The 13881-nt window shown below is 36.9% G+C and overlaps 1 protein-coding gene across 1 annotated transcript; it reads right to left on the reverse strand.

Moving 5' to 3' along the window:
* Positions 1–4430: 4430 nt before the first annotated feature.
* wnt16 (wingless-type MMTV integration site family, member 16) lies at positions 4431–12098 on the reverse strand. Its single transcript, XM_088923749.1, has 4 exons — positions 12004–12098; positions 11635–11861; positions 8943–9214; positions 4431–4895 (listed from the first exon to the last, which is right to left on the reverse strand). Exons 1-4 carry the CDS (start codon positions 12096–12098, stop codon positions 4431–4433), a joined length of 1059 nt encoding a protein of 352 aa, XP_088779875.1.
* Positions 12099–13881: the final 1783 nt, after the last annotated feature.

The following is a 13881-nucleotide window of genomic DNA, read 5'->3' on the forward strand; positions in this document are numbered from 1 at the left end:
ATTCTGTCCCAGTCCTCTTATAAAGCCTAGATGAGCACATGCCAATTCACTAGTCTCTGACCCTTACCTGACACAAATATTCATGCCACGAAGGGCTTACGTGGCAAGTAGGGCATCCATGATGTAATGTTTATATTCCGATCTTGCAAGAAAGCTGTGGTGTCCTACTGGAATGTTGTCACAACAGGATGATAATGTAGGAAAGGCAGCAAATGTGGACTTTATCACAGTGGGGCAGTGATGCCATTAATCGCTACAAGTATGATATATAATTACATCATCCAAGTGGGGGTGGTGGAGGGGAGTCCCCATTACCTTTAAAGCGCTTTGAGTAGAGTGTCCAGAAAAGTGCTCTATAAGTGTAAGCATAAGTGTATTATTATTATTATTCCTATTCCTGCTACTACTCCTATTCCAATTCCTATTCCTACTACTACTACTACTACTGCAAGTGGAGCTCTATGGAGACACAGTACCTGGTCAGACCATCATGCATGGACCTTCCCATCACTCACCGTGTCGCCTTGTGCTCTTTAAGATCATAGCCTGTAATTAATGGGCTGTGTTTGGCTGTATGTCTATGCTCATGTGTTGCCAGTTTAGAAATTGCTGGCTGTTACCACCCCAAGCAAAGAGAGACACTGTGCTGACTGTAGAGGATAACAAGAACTCTCAGTCCAGTTCAGTGAGGATTTGACTTGACTGTAATTTTTGATTTGTTAGGAAAAAGGCTGTTTTCCAGAGAATACCAAAGAAGGCATGAACAGCGTATTTCCCCAGGGTGGTCTGAAGCCAGGTATTATAAGCATGGTTTTATAGTCTAACAAAATTAACAAATGAAATCACCTCCTCACCTGTGCCCAATATACTCTCTTATTAATGTGATAATTTAGTGCTTTATGCAACACTCAAAATCATCTGAGTATGTCACGGTAGATCATGGGTTATTAACCAATAACCATTTCTACAAATTTATGAAAATCTTCATAGAGTAATGTTCTGGTGGTCAGTATTTTATACTTCTTTACTTTATGTTCAGTGTTGGGAAAAGTTTCTTTTGAAAAATAATCAATTACAGGTGTAATTTTCCTGTTAATTATAAAACAGAATCCTCTATACAAGAAGTGGTGGAAAATATTTAAAATGTTATATTCACAATTATAATTTTAAAAATGTCAACACAACAATTTATATAAGTTTGTGCATAGTTACTGCATAAGGTAATCATTTCTTCAAAACAATTTGCCACAACTTAGTTAATTTTACAACCTGTATTATTTTTACAAAATAATTCCTTACACACGTAACTTGTAAATGTGATGAGCTACTTTTTAAAAGTAACTCTTCCCAGCACTGCTTTTAATGTAGGTATTTGTTAAAACTGACTCTCAATTTCTTAGGACAACCATCCTTTCAGAGTGATTTGAAATGGTCTTTTACTCTCCAATGAAACACTCCGCAGCAAAAAGTTTGCCAGAAATTGCCCCCTCCTACTGTATGCCCATGTAGTTAAAACCATTGGTAAACTTCTCAGGAGTTTTAAAGTTTATAACTTGGATCTGTTGTTTGCATGAGTTGCCAGGACAATGAACCACATTCCAGAAAGAACACCATGCCTAAACCTCTTAACTTTGAAACTGCTCTCTCTTCCTACTTTTGGTAAAAAGTAAAAGCCTTCTGTGAAGCCAGACAATTAGTGATTAATTGGGGATAAAAAATAAAGCAGAACTGAATTCTTCTCATACAAGTAAGTCTGGTAAAAAGCAGAAGTATCAGACTGCAATAACCAATATGTTCAATGGGTTATTTATAAATTGCAAATGAAACTAGTCAGTGAACATTGTAAATTTACCAACTCAATCTTCAGGGTTTCCTGGATTTTAGAGGTGATCTGAAAACTCCTCAAGGAAGGAGCTTAGATGAAACCACTTCTTGTAAATGATCTTTCTCTCTAGAGCTCTAAGTCTTGCCAGCGCATTCAAGTCAATTTCCAAGCATTTTCTGGTAATACAAATGTCCCAAGGTTTAAATTCCTGAAGCTTGTTTTGTCTTAATGCTTAATTACCATTACAGATGAAATGAATTTTCTGTACAAAATCTACTTTTACACTGATTTCACAAAAAAATGTTCTATTACACAGCAGGATAGCATGCCACAGCATCAGTATTACTGTGGTTGCACAGTATTGAATGCCCAGACATTTCTGTTACACCATACAACTTAGCGTTACACAAATCAGATGGGCTATTCTCATAGAAAGTTTACATGTAAATACCAAAAAGCATATTCTGTATGAGGCTGTCTTTTGAAATCATTACTGTATTTTCACATTAATCTACAGTTCATTCCTAGCTGGATTTCAGTAAAACTCCAGGAAAGTAGCCACTGTGTTGAGAAAAATAGGAGTAAAACTAGTTACTAATCAATCAAAATTATTCTAAAACTAGTAGAGTGACACTACTAGTAAAGCATATTAGTGTAATGTTAGGACAGGTACTATTGTGGTTTATATAAAAAAAAACATTTGACTTTTCAAGCCTACAAAACGCAGAAGCACTAACTGTGGTTAAAATACTAATAAACCTTCCAAGTCTGTAATTTCTCTTGAATGTAAATTAAATAAGCCAATAATGTCATTCAACGCATTACATTCTTATTGCAGCTATCATCTAATAAAGCCTTTTTTCAGCAAACAAAATAGGATCCTTTTATGCTTTTATGTGCAAGTCTGAAAACAGTATGTGTGCTATAATACTGCAGGATTTAGGAACTTGGAAGACATTTTAAAATGGAGTTTAAAACCTTTTTTCTATGCTTAAGTTTCTCTCAGACATGTAAAACAAAACTTTAATGATGAAGCATTCTCTGTTTATCTTTTCTAAAACCTAATAAATCATTGTGCACCTTAAAGATCCAGTGTTCCATTGAAATATAGGGTCAAAGTTAACCTTAAAGCCTCTTTTAAAGAAAGGACTTGTGGTATTTTGCACAGGTATGTCACTTTTCACAAATCATTGCTCCACACTCACAGAAAAGAGGCAAATTTGTGCCAGGGGACAGACAAAGTGCCTATGTTTTAATTAATCAGAATGCCTCAAAAGACAATCGACCACATCCAAAGCGTAGTGATATATATAAATACAAACATATATACAGTATACAGTATATGGAAATTTGCCCTAAGCAGTCTGAAACAACTTACATACTTTTAAGAAAGAACTGCCCTTATTCATTTTTGGTAATATGAGGACATTAAAACAGAAGAAATACATAAATATGTAAAAAAAGAATAACAGCAATGTGGTTGCCATAAGCAGAAACAGAGAAAATGAAGCACAATTTAACTAAAAACAAAGGTTTATGACAAACAAAATGAGGGCTTCAGTTCCAAAAAGCATTCAAAAAAATAAGTATCTTTTTTCTTTTCTTATGAATTTTGCATAACTTAAATATTTACAAAATATAAACAATGTAATGAAGTTAAAAAAATACTACTTTCACTTTATATATATATGTTCTTGTATTGATGTTTTCTGACTGTACAGTTTTAAAATTTCAAAATCACTATTGTTTTGTTTCAAGAGCAAAATACATTTTTTGTTACCAAAAGTCTTTTTTTTTAATGTACATTTTGGTTGGTGTTATGCAAACCTATGAGCTTTTAGTAAATTTAAAAATGTTAAAATGAGAAAAATACCTAAAGACAAAGTTTTGGTGATCACATAATATTTTATATATTTTAAGGATGATTTGAGTTACTACCATATCCAGTTAAATTTAAATAATCCTACTGCTACTCTAGCAGCTTTGTTGCTTAGTTACATCAGACATTTATGGCTGCAGTAGATCAGTTCTCATCACAAAAAAATTGCGGACCTTTACACAAAATTCACATGCTCTGGCTTTTTTTATTAAATTCAGATTTTTTACTTAACGTAAACCTTTTGCATTTTCTGACAGTCATTCCCTTTATATTCCCTTTTTTGCATCTTGAAAGCGCTATACTTACCATTACTGTTTCTGTAATGTAGGTGTGTTTGCTGCTTCTTTTACTGACAGCCTGATGCTGATACCTACAGATTCAGGGCTGGTGAGGACCTGTTTTGCAGAAGGTATGTCTTTATTTCACTCAGATGTTTTTTAAATCAGTCTTCCTCCCCTCACGAGTTCATGTATCACTGAATGTAAATACTGTCTCTTAGTGAGGAGGTCACGCATTCTTTTTTTTTTCTGCTTGACACCTTCAAAAGATTTTCAGCTGTGGGGGGGGTCATCTCCTTGTTGGTTTTTTTTGTCACGTCTTTTGACATTTTCTTCCTGAGTTCTTGCTTTTCGACAGAAAGCTCTGCCTCTCGATTTACCCTTCGATTTTTCTCTGAAACGGCTGTCTGTCTCATCTCTTCTCCGACCACTCCTGCAGGCTGGTTTGCTATTTGCAGGTGTGCATGTCAGTCATGCTTTCACAGCGCCTGCAGCGCACGTAGCAGCACCACACAAACTTGCACTCGCAGCGCTCCACATGCCGCACCACGTGCGTGTTATAGCCTCGGCCACAGCAAAGCAAATTACACCCATCAGGCCCTGCCGAGGTGCGGTTGCATTTCCGGCCACGTGTGCCGGCGATCCCTGCTTTCCTGTCCTCCAAACAGTAGTTGGGGGACTTGTTCACGTAGATCAGCTCTTCCTTGCTGACCGGTACCCTCCTCTGGTCTTTCTCTTTCCGGCGCACCTTCTTTCTTGACCTGTCCAGCACCTGAATGCTGTTCTCGTATCTGTCCTTCAGGAAGCTGCCGACCTTCTCGAAGGTGGACATGGTCTTCCAGCAGGTCTTGACGGCACAAGAGCCTGACACCCCGTGACAGCGACAGTCTGTGGACATCATCTTCGCCACGGCCTGAGGGGTGAGAGACAGCGTCAAACCCTGTTTTATGCCGAGAGGTTCATTTCAGTCAGGAGCCCTCAGGAGAACAGGTGTTTATTAAGCCATGCATCTTGGATGTTATATTCGGGGCCTTTAGGTCCTATCTTTCGAGGTACTCCTGCCCACTAAGCAATTCTCAGTGGCTTAGCATGCAATCTGTGGCAATCCTTGGCTGGGTGGAAGGGGAACATGATTCCTCACCACCTCTTTGGACAGATCCAAGAAAGCAAGTGAAGCATGAGCAGGGAAGCATGCATCATACGACTGAAAGCCAGCTTTAAAGATCTCTTCCCTGCCATTCATTAGATGGGCTGTGAATCGGTAAATGCCTTGAATTTCAAAAGAAATATTAAGTTTCCTGCCTACGCCTTGGCTTCACTTGGCATCACATAGATTCTTAACATGATCTGTGGATGTGGCACATTGAGCGAATGTGTGGTATTAATTCAAAATGTTTTATGTTGACTTAATTTGAAAACATCTCTCAAGCTGGGTTTAATTAAAATAGCATACAAACGGTGTTTAGAGAATTAAATTAATTTAGAGAATTAAAATGGCATGACGGTGCATAAAGCATTGCAAATAAGTCAATTAAAAATCAATTACAAATCTTAGTTCTCTTGATTGAACTATAATACACTAAATTCTATTGGTGTATGTACCATTATTATCCTAGAAACTATTCATTATTCATTGAGATTTTTATTACCAAACCCTGCTTATTCTCAATTCTATTACCTAGAAAAAAAATTGCTTTCATTTAGTTTTTTATACTGAAAGAGAAGTCTCCAAGAGTGCATGGAGACCAAAAAAAAACACTAAAACAAAACATTATTTTCTCAGGATGCTAAATAAGTGGTTACTTGCAAGCCTCCAGTGGATTAAGCATTACTCTACAATTTGTTCTCTATAGATATTTGATATGAGAGTGGAAAAGTAGAGTATTTGTTTTTTTACAGCCCTGCTCCCCATACAATGATTTTGTTAGAATTTAACTATATTGTAAACAATCCGAGAGTTCACTCTCCTCTTACTCTGGTGTGACATTTGCTGCAGCAAGACCTTTCGGAGTTTCTATCAAATTAGTGCCACTATGCGTCAAAGACGCAGTGTGTACTTTTGCTTAGAGTTTATTAGGCCGGGATTGTGAGGCTTTTCTCAGGATGCTGACTAAAAGGGTCAGTAAGTTAGTGGACATACAGAGAGAATCTTAGAATTGAAGCGTTAATATATACAGGTTTCATGTTTGCCTATGTTTTTTTTTTAAAAGAAAACCTGTTTTTTTGTGTGTTGATCCTTAAAATGTTCCTGGCATTTGTGTGTGGAACACTTTGCCAAATACCAATCATTCTTAAATCTCCATTTTATCAAGTTACGAAAGAAAATTACTTTTACATAGTTTCTCCTCTAGGAATGATGCAGAAAAAATAATCTGTGAGTTAAAGGTTTTTTTTTACATTCAGTTGCTTTCCCTTTTCTTTCAATCCAACTTGTTTTTTCTGTACATACAGTAGCAAATGAATGGAAAGGTATCATTAGTTTTTCCCTTTATGTGAAATTTTCCTTTTTTTCTCTGAACCAAAATCTCCATTATTTTGGGAGCAGAAGCACATTATCCCTAAGAGCAGACTACACTTGCATTATCCATCCCACACTTTACTCACACGAATGTCCACGAGGGGCTTAATTAGAAACTGCTTGCTCATGAATGCATCTTTATTTCAGAGGCAGAGGAATGTACAAGAAAATCATCTCATCGCTATCATAGAAATCCTGTCTCTTTCTAAACACCTTTATCATGAAGAGGCATTCCAGCACTCCACAAAAATATAAGGATGGAGATCAACAGTTGTTTTCCTAGACTAATGTAGTGTTAGTAAACTGATAGTATAGTAACACTCAGTAAATTGTCAGAATAATGCTGTTAAATAAGTGGGAAATTGATCACATTACAAGAGTCATACATTATTTTTAGTTGTTAGTATCTTGACATATTATGTCTGGATACTTCTCAATTAACATATTCAATTGTTGTGCTTGGCACCTTTCATTCTTATGCAAAACAACTCATTTAATTTTACAGTTTTTAATTGGGCTACTCAACATTTCAGCACGAATCCTTTCTCATGGGAGAGGTTGTTCAATACATGAAGAAGGTTTCCTCCCCAAATGAGCAGCAGCCCCATGAAAAATATATCTGATATTACACAGGAAATTAAAAAAAAACTCATCAGTATTGTTTGCAAAGTTTTAATTTAATTGACAATTTTTGCTCCAGGTCTAGCCCCTGGTGAGCTTTCTTTTGAAGGCTAGGAGGAGAGGGGAAATTCAAATGCAGTAAATGCCAAAGGGCTGAGTACAACGCTGACCATTTTGGAGTAATCAAGCAGTATTCCATCTGTAGTTCACCACTGTCAGTTCTCGGACGAACACTGCTATTCCTAACATGCAGGTTTTATCTTAAGATAAATCATCACAAATTTTTGTTTTGCTGTGTTTTCATTTTTATACGAAAAATTTCCGTTCTACAGTCCAAAAAGTTTTCAGCCATTTTTATTTGTTTTGGCATTTTAGCTTGAATACCACATGGTAAAAAAAGAACACAACTGTAAGAGAGCATTAGAACCAGCTGGCTTTATTAATTGTGTTCTGCTTCGATCGGAAGTGTCTCTCAGGAATCTGGTTTCAGTGGGATGTGTTGAGGTTTTTTTGGTGCTACTTGCCCTATACAGGCAGATTTTACTCCTTATAACTGCAGGTGAAAAATACAATGTGGAATGCATACCATGTTCTTTCTATGAAATACTTGCTGAATAATTTGCAATGGATTTAGTCAGTGCCACATTATGAAAAATGTAAGAAATGGGATGTTTTCTAACTAACAGGATATGTTCTGAAGAGATAATGAGTTTTATTTTATTGATGGGCCCATGTGCCATTAAAATTCACTCTATTTTTCCTGAGACGAACCAGCAACTCTCACTAAGCATTTTACTGTTTGTAAACTTTAATTTCATAGCACTAAGGTCTACTTAATACAAGCTAGGACTGTAAGTTTAGTTAGAAACAGTCAATGTCTGCAGTCACTTACATTACAGTTGGTCATCAATATGGTGCAAGGTAATCCCCTCACTGGGCAATGTTTCTAAAGCAGAAGCTGTCCTTAGTCTTGTAATAAATACGTTTTTATGTTCCCTTTCCCATATTCTAGCTGTAATATATACTGTAAATGTGAACATTTCAGCCACATTGCACTACTATCAGAAAGGAGACAGATTTACAGACTCGGTTCACACAGATACCTAATGTGATTACACTGCCCACATGAATCTGCTGTCCTCACATTTTAAGCACACATTACATAATGTAACTGTGCACACCTGTCCTTACCACATGAGCCTGACCACCTCAGTATGCAAATGGTAGTGGTAGCAGGAACTGTACCAGAAAGATTACTTCTGCAGTTGTATACCCTAAAATATACTGAATTGGAAATCCTGACAACTTTCATAAGATAATATTTGAAGCGATAATTTATGACCTCAAACATTAAGTAGCTGCTACCATCTGAATCAACCAATCTTCCAATATCTACCTCTTCACGATCACACTTTTATCTAAGGATTTTCCTCATTTCCATCTGTGAGATGAGCATTAGCTACAGAACTAAAAAACCACACTTACTACTCACACCAATGACATTCATTATCGATTCTCACTCACAATATAAAACTACACTGATCCGCAAAACAGAAAACTTTCACGTTGTGCGTTTTAAAAGTCTTTCTTGAAAACCACTCATACCTACGACTGAGTACACAACAGGAGAAACCTTTTTCTCAGCCAAAAGTTCAATTTCTTCAGGAATCGTAACTCTGAGGTAACACCAAAACTTATAGTTTCCAATTTCAGGATGCCGTTGTGTTGAGAACGATATATTTCATATATTTAAAAAACAATTAACTTGACGACGACAATTGTTCTAATTCTGTACTGCTGGTTGAGCATGGTCCTCCTTACCTGTCGGCCAGCCTCACTGTTGTGCTGGTTCATGGCGAGCAGGGCAGAGGCGTTCCCCGTGGCGCTGTCGAGGAACCTTCGGCTGAACCACATGCCGTACTGGATGTCATCCGAACACCCCCCCCAGTGCCACCCCTCCCTGGGGGAGCCCCCTCCTTGCAGTGTGGTGTCACAGGAGCACTCGGTCATGTTCCCCGCACTGCAGGAGCGCGTCACGGTGTGCACCAGGCCAGCTGCCATAACCGCATAGATGAAGGCGGTCTCCTTCGTCCCTGGCGATCAAGCAAAAAGCAGGGTTACAGGATGAAGTTTGCAGTGGATATATATTGTAGACAGGGGGGTGAAGGGTTTAATAATAATAATAATAATAATTATAATTCCTTACACTTATATAGCACTTTTCTGGAAACTCCACTCAAAGCGTGGTGCAGCACCACCTGGATGATGCGACGGCAGCCATAGTGCGCCAGTACGCTCTCCACACACCAGCTATCAGTGGGGAGGAGAACAGAGTGATGAAGCCAGTTCATGGATTGGGGTTATTAAGAGGCCAAGATAGGTAAAGGTCAATGGGAAATTTGGCAAGGACACCAGGATAACACCCCTACTCTTTTCGAGAAACACCCAGGGATTTTTAATGACCACAGAGAGTCAGGACCTCAGTTTTACATCTCATCTGAAGGATGGTGCTTTTTTTACAGTATAGTGTCCCCGTCACTATACTGGGGCATTAGGACCCACACAGACCGCAGGGTGAGCTACCCCTACTGGCCCCACTAATACCTCTTCCAGCGGCAGCCTTAGTTTTTCCAGGAGGTCTCCCATCCAGGTACTGGCCAGGCTCCCACCTGCTGAGCTTCAGTGGCCTACCAGTTGTAAATTGCAGGGTGACATGGCTGGTTTGATTTAATTAACTCCCTATGTCGTGTATTAAAAGGCAACACTTTGAAGAAAATACACAGGCCTGGTGCAGAGAAGGTGAAATCCGAGATGGATCCAGGATTCCCTGTTTGTGATGTTCAACAAATGCATCCATCCGTTTTCATTTTGCTTGTCTTGGCTAGAGTCATGGCCATGCATCACTAAGACCATTTAATCAATTCCAACGACACTTTGGCGCAAAACGCCTCCCTTAATCGCACATCAGAATTTTACATTAGTCAAAAAAAAACTTTAAAGGAAAAGTTACTTTGTCCCCTCAACTTCAAAATGCCAGGAAATGAATTTCAACTTCAAAAAAAGGAACAACTTTTCACAAACCTTTTCACTTACCAGTCCTGTTAAACTGAATATTTACATAATATATATTGATTTACACACTAATACTTTGCCCCCAAAGTATTAAAACAACAAAGAAGGAAAAATGTTAAGCAAGTGCTCCTAACAAGAAAACTAACTGTAATAGTATACAATGTTGTTCTTTGTATGGTCATGCTTTCTTCTTTTGACTAAACATAACAGTGGTTTACGAGGTGCCTAATTCCATGAACAAATCTTAAAGATAAGATCAGATTTTAAAAATAAGTGAATGCATTTAAACTGCAATGGAAACTGGGATTTTGCCTCTCTCCTTGCCATCAGTTTTTAAGATCCTTCTATTGAAGGACCTTTGGTCTGCTGTCTCCCTTATTACACATAATAAAACAAATATGGTTTAAAAACCTCCATGACTGATTTATTTTTAACTATAGTATATATTAAAAACTGATGTGATAGCAATATTTGAGACACAAAGCTTGATGCAATCCAGGAGCTGGCCATGTTACTCTAGTATTTAAGTAATTGAAGAGCTTCTTAAGAAAACTCCCACAGTTATTGACCGATCTTTACAAGGTGTATGATACTGTGCAAGGAAATGGTATAATTCTGAAGTTATTATAAATGCACAGATAGAAAGAGTTACAAATTAGCAAAAGAGGACATTATTCTGTTTATACACTGCACAACAAAGCTATACAGAGCTCGAAACGCGGAGTTCCTTAATTCCCAAAGTTTGAACATACAGAAATGAACCATAATCCAGAAGATAAAATAGCTGTACAATATTAAAGGACGGTCATGCATCTTTTGATTATTCTAATTCTGCAGGATTAGGACAGGGATTGTGGATGAGCCCCTGGTTCAAAGAAGACACTTGACCATAGCTAACTAGTTTGTTGAGACAGTTAAATCAAAGCAGATGTCCGCAGTTTCAGAAACAACACAACTGTGTGGCCCCACAGCTGTGTTCAAAATCAAATAACTTTTCAAGGCCCAAATATCAAATCATGGACGATCGTATCCATCTCAGTCATCACGAGAAAATATCTGAAGTAAATTTCGAAGACGTATTAGATACATATATTATTCAGTATGTTAGATTTTAACGTTTTTTTATTTGAAATTGTATAATACATTATTATTTTCTGCTGTAATGTCTAATGCGGAAAATTCTGAAATGTAGTACAATACTTCTGAACTCAATTCCAGACACTTAAATATACAGTACTCATATATCTTCGCTCATACGCAAGAAAAAAATATATATATATACAAAACAAAAAAAATACACATTACATTTAGAACACTTAAATGTTTTAAAGTTATTCTTCTTTGAATTCCTCTAAATCGATTAAAGTTTACGTTTCGTATAAACGAAGTCGTGTTTCTATTACCCTTTATCCTAATTTTAATCTACTTCTATAATACTCACCGCTGGTTAGCTCATATCCGAACACGGAAAATTCTGAGGTAGTGGAGCAATTCCATCTTTCATATTTGAACTGAGTTTGACACTCAGATATGCCCATCCGCGCTCCCTCTTTGATGCTAGGTAGAAGATACGGCTTTCTTTTACATAGATCTTTCTGTTTGTTTGTAAGAGGTAGATTTCCGCATCCCATCTTCTCGGGTATACTTAAAGATGTAATTCCCAGCCACCTACGGTATAAAGAACCACATACAATGTAATTAATACGTCATATATTAATTATATATGTATTAAAAGCGAATACAAAGTGCAGTAGCAAGGGTAATTACACAACAGTGGAGAAAAAAATCTATTATATAAAACTGTACTTACATCCAGCTTCCCTGGGAATGGAAAGGGAGAAATGAAAAAAACAGAATCAAGAAAATGCAAAGTCGATGTATTCCAAACTTAGCGCTTTTCTCCATGACCGACTCATTTAAAACTGAAGCATGACAGTACTACAAGTTAAGAAGTCCATCTGCTTGCTTTAGACTCAAATGCTGTCAGAAGGTGCAGGCTACATTGATCAAGGCTGTTTCAGTCTGTAAACAATTTTTATCTTGAGAAGTAATCCCCTGGGACCCATTTAATAACCAACAGTGAACGAGCCTTGACAACGTTTTTAACTACAGCAATGCGGATCCGCAATAAGATTAGTTTTCATTTATGCTCTGCAGAATGGAAACAGAGTTTGATCATTTTTTTTCTGCGACTCGGAGATAGCTCTCCTCCGGTGCTCACACCCAGACTCTGATTGGCTTGACTTGCTATTAATATTAAGCAGATACGGTAATTCTCTAAGCCAATTGGATAACCTGCAGAGAGCATTGTTCTAAAGGTGGCACTAAGATGCAACCAAAACTACCGTCTCCGCCGCCGACTGCAGAATGAAGAGAAGTAGCACGAACACGAAGTTAAACACTGAATTCCTGAGGACACCGTCATATAGCATGAAATGAATTAGCGCTTTTAAGCTTCGCTAATGTATATGAATAAATTCTCTTAAGTGATCTAGCATGTGAACAGACAAAACTATTTCAACATTTAATCGTTATTTATACTAGGATTGTGTGAGTAAATGCGATGTTTGCGGCAATTTCGTTCATTTGGATGAAGTATATAACATGCAAAAATTAATTTCTACTAATTTGAGATAAGTTACGAACACCTAGTTTTGGAGCAACATAAATATTTTTAAAGATGTTACAGACTACTATTGCCTGGTACCTGCCATATAACTCTGACTTCATAATGCAGTAGACTATAAATAAGCCATAATAACATGTCGTAAGGGCTTTATATTTTTAAATCATTACAATAAAAACAAGTGTAAAAAGTAGGATATCATTCTTTATCAGTTTATATTTACTCAACGTATGAAACCCTTGAAAAAGAAACTATTTGAAGTGATTTTTAAACAATAATATAAATTACAGTAGTGTGGTCCAGAACAAAAAAAATATTTACAGAAGCAGTTTCTTGTGAATATAGGTACAGTATACTGTATATTGTAGTCATTCAAATTATTCCCCTTAATTCACAAGAGCGTTATTCATAATGATTTATATTATTAGCAAAAGCAAACGTGCGTAGTAGCCTATATTTGAAACGCCAAACGCTTCTCAAAAAGTGCCAATTGCAGCCTATTAAAGCTTCCATTTTGTAATAGAAACTTATAACAAAAAGCACGGACGTGTTATGTTTATTCGCCTTGTCCAATTTAAAACCTCTGTAACTATGACTTGTACTGTATGCAGTATATGAACTCACCTGAAATGAAAGACAGCTGAACAAGTCATTCTTTATAAAGCTGTCAAAGGCAGCTGGCAAACTTTGTTAATATATTTATTACACATCTTTAACAATATAACATTTTCTGAAACTGTAAATCCAATACTTAAGAGGGGGAAAGTGACATTATTTTGGCCATTTAAACCCAAAAATCTTTTCAAAACCCATCTGCTTCTGAAAATTAATATGAACTAAAACCACTCAACTGACGTTGAAGGCAGTTGAGCCCTTCTACGTAACTCTGCAAGTACTGATGTCAATGTTTTGATCATTTATGCTAATTGAAGATGATATGATTATTTTAGTAATACATTTTACTTGTTCCCAAACAGTTATTGTATTTGTTCTCCCAAAGGGAATATGTATTTACTATGTTTCCAGTGAATCTTTTGCTTTGTCTCAGTGTTCACATTTTTC

This window comes from Atractosteus spatula, chromosome 8, assembly GCF_055471065.1.
Source record: "Atractosteus spatula isolate fAtrSpa1 chromosome 8, fAtrSpa1.hap1, whole genome shotgun sequence".
Lineage (NCBI taxonomy): Eukaryota > Metazoa > Chordata > Actinopteri > Semionotiformes > Lepisosteidae > Atractosteus > Atractosteus spatula.

Bases quoted from the DNA above. Each gene is read 5' to 3' on its own strand.
- wnt16 (XM_088923749.1), bottom strand. From the start codon at position 12,098: ATGGAGAAAAGCGCTAAGTTTGGAATACATCGACTTTGCATTTTCTTG. The intron at 11,862-12,003 runs GTAAGTACAGTT...TTTATACCGTAG, and splicing joins CATTCCCAGGGAAGCTGGAT to GTGGCTGGGAATTACATCTT. The intron at 9,215-11,634 runs GTGAGTATTATA...CTTGATCGCCAG, and splicing joins CGGATATGAGCTAACCAGCG to GGACGAAGGAGACCGCCTTC.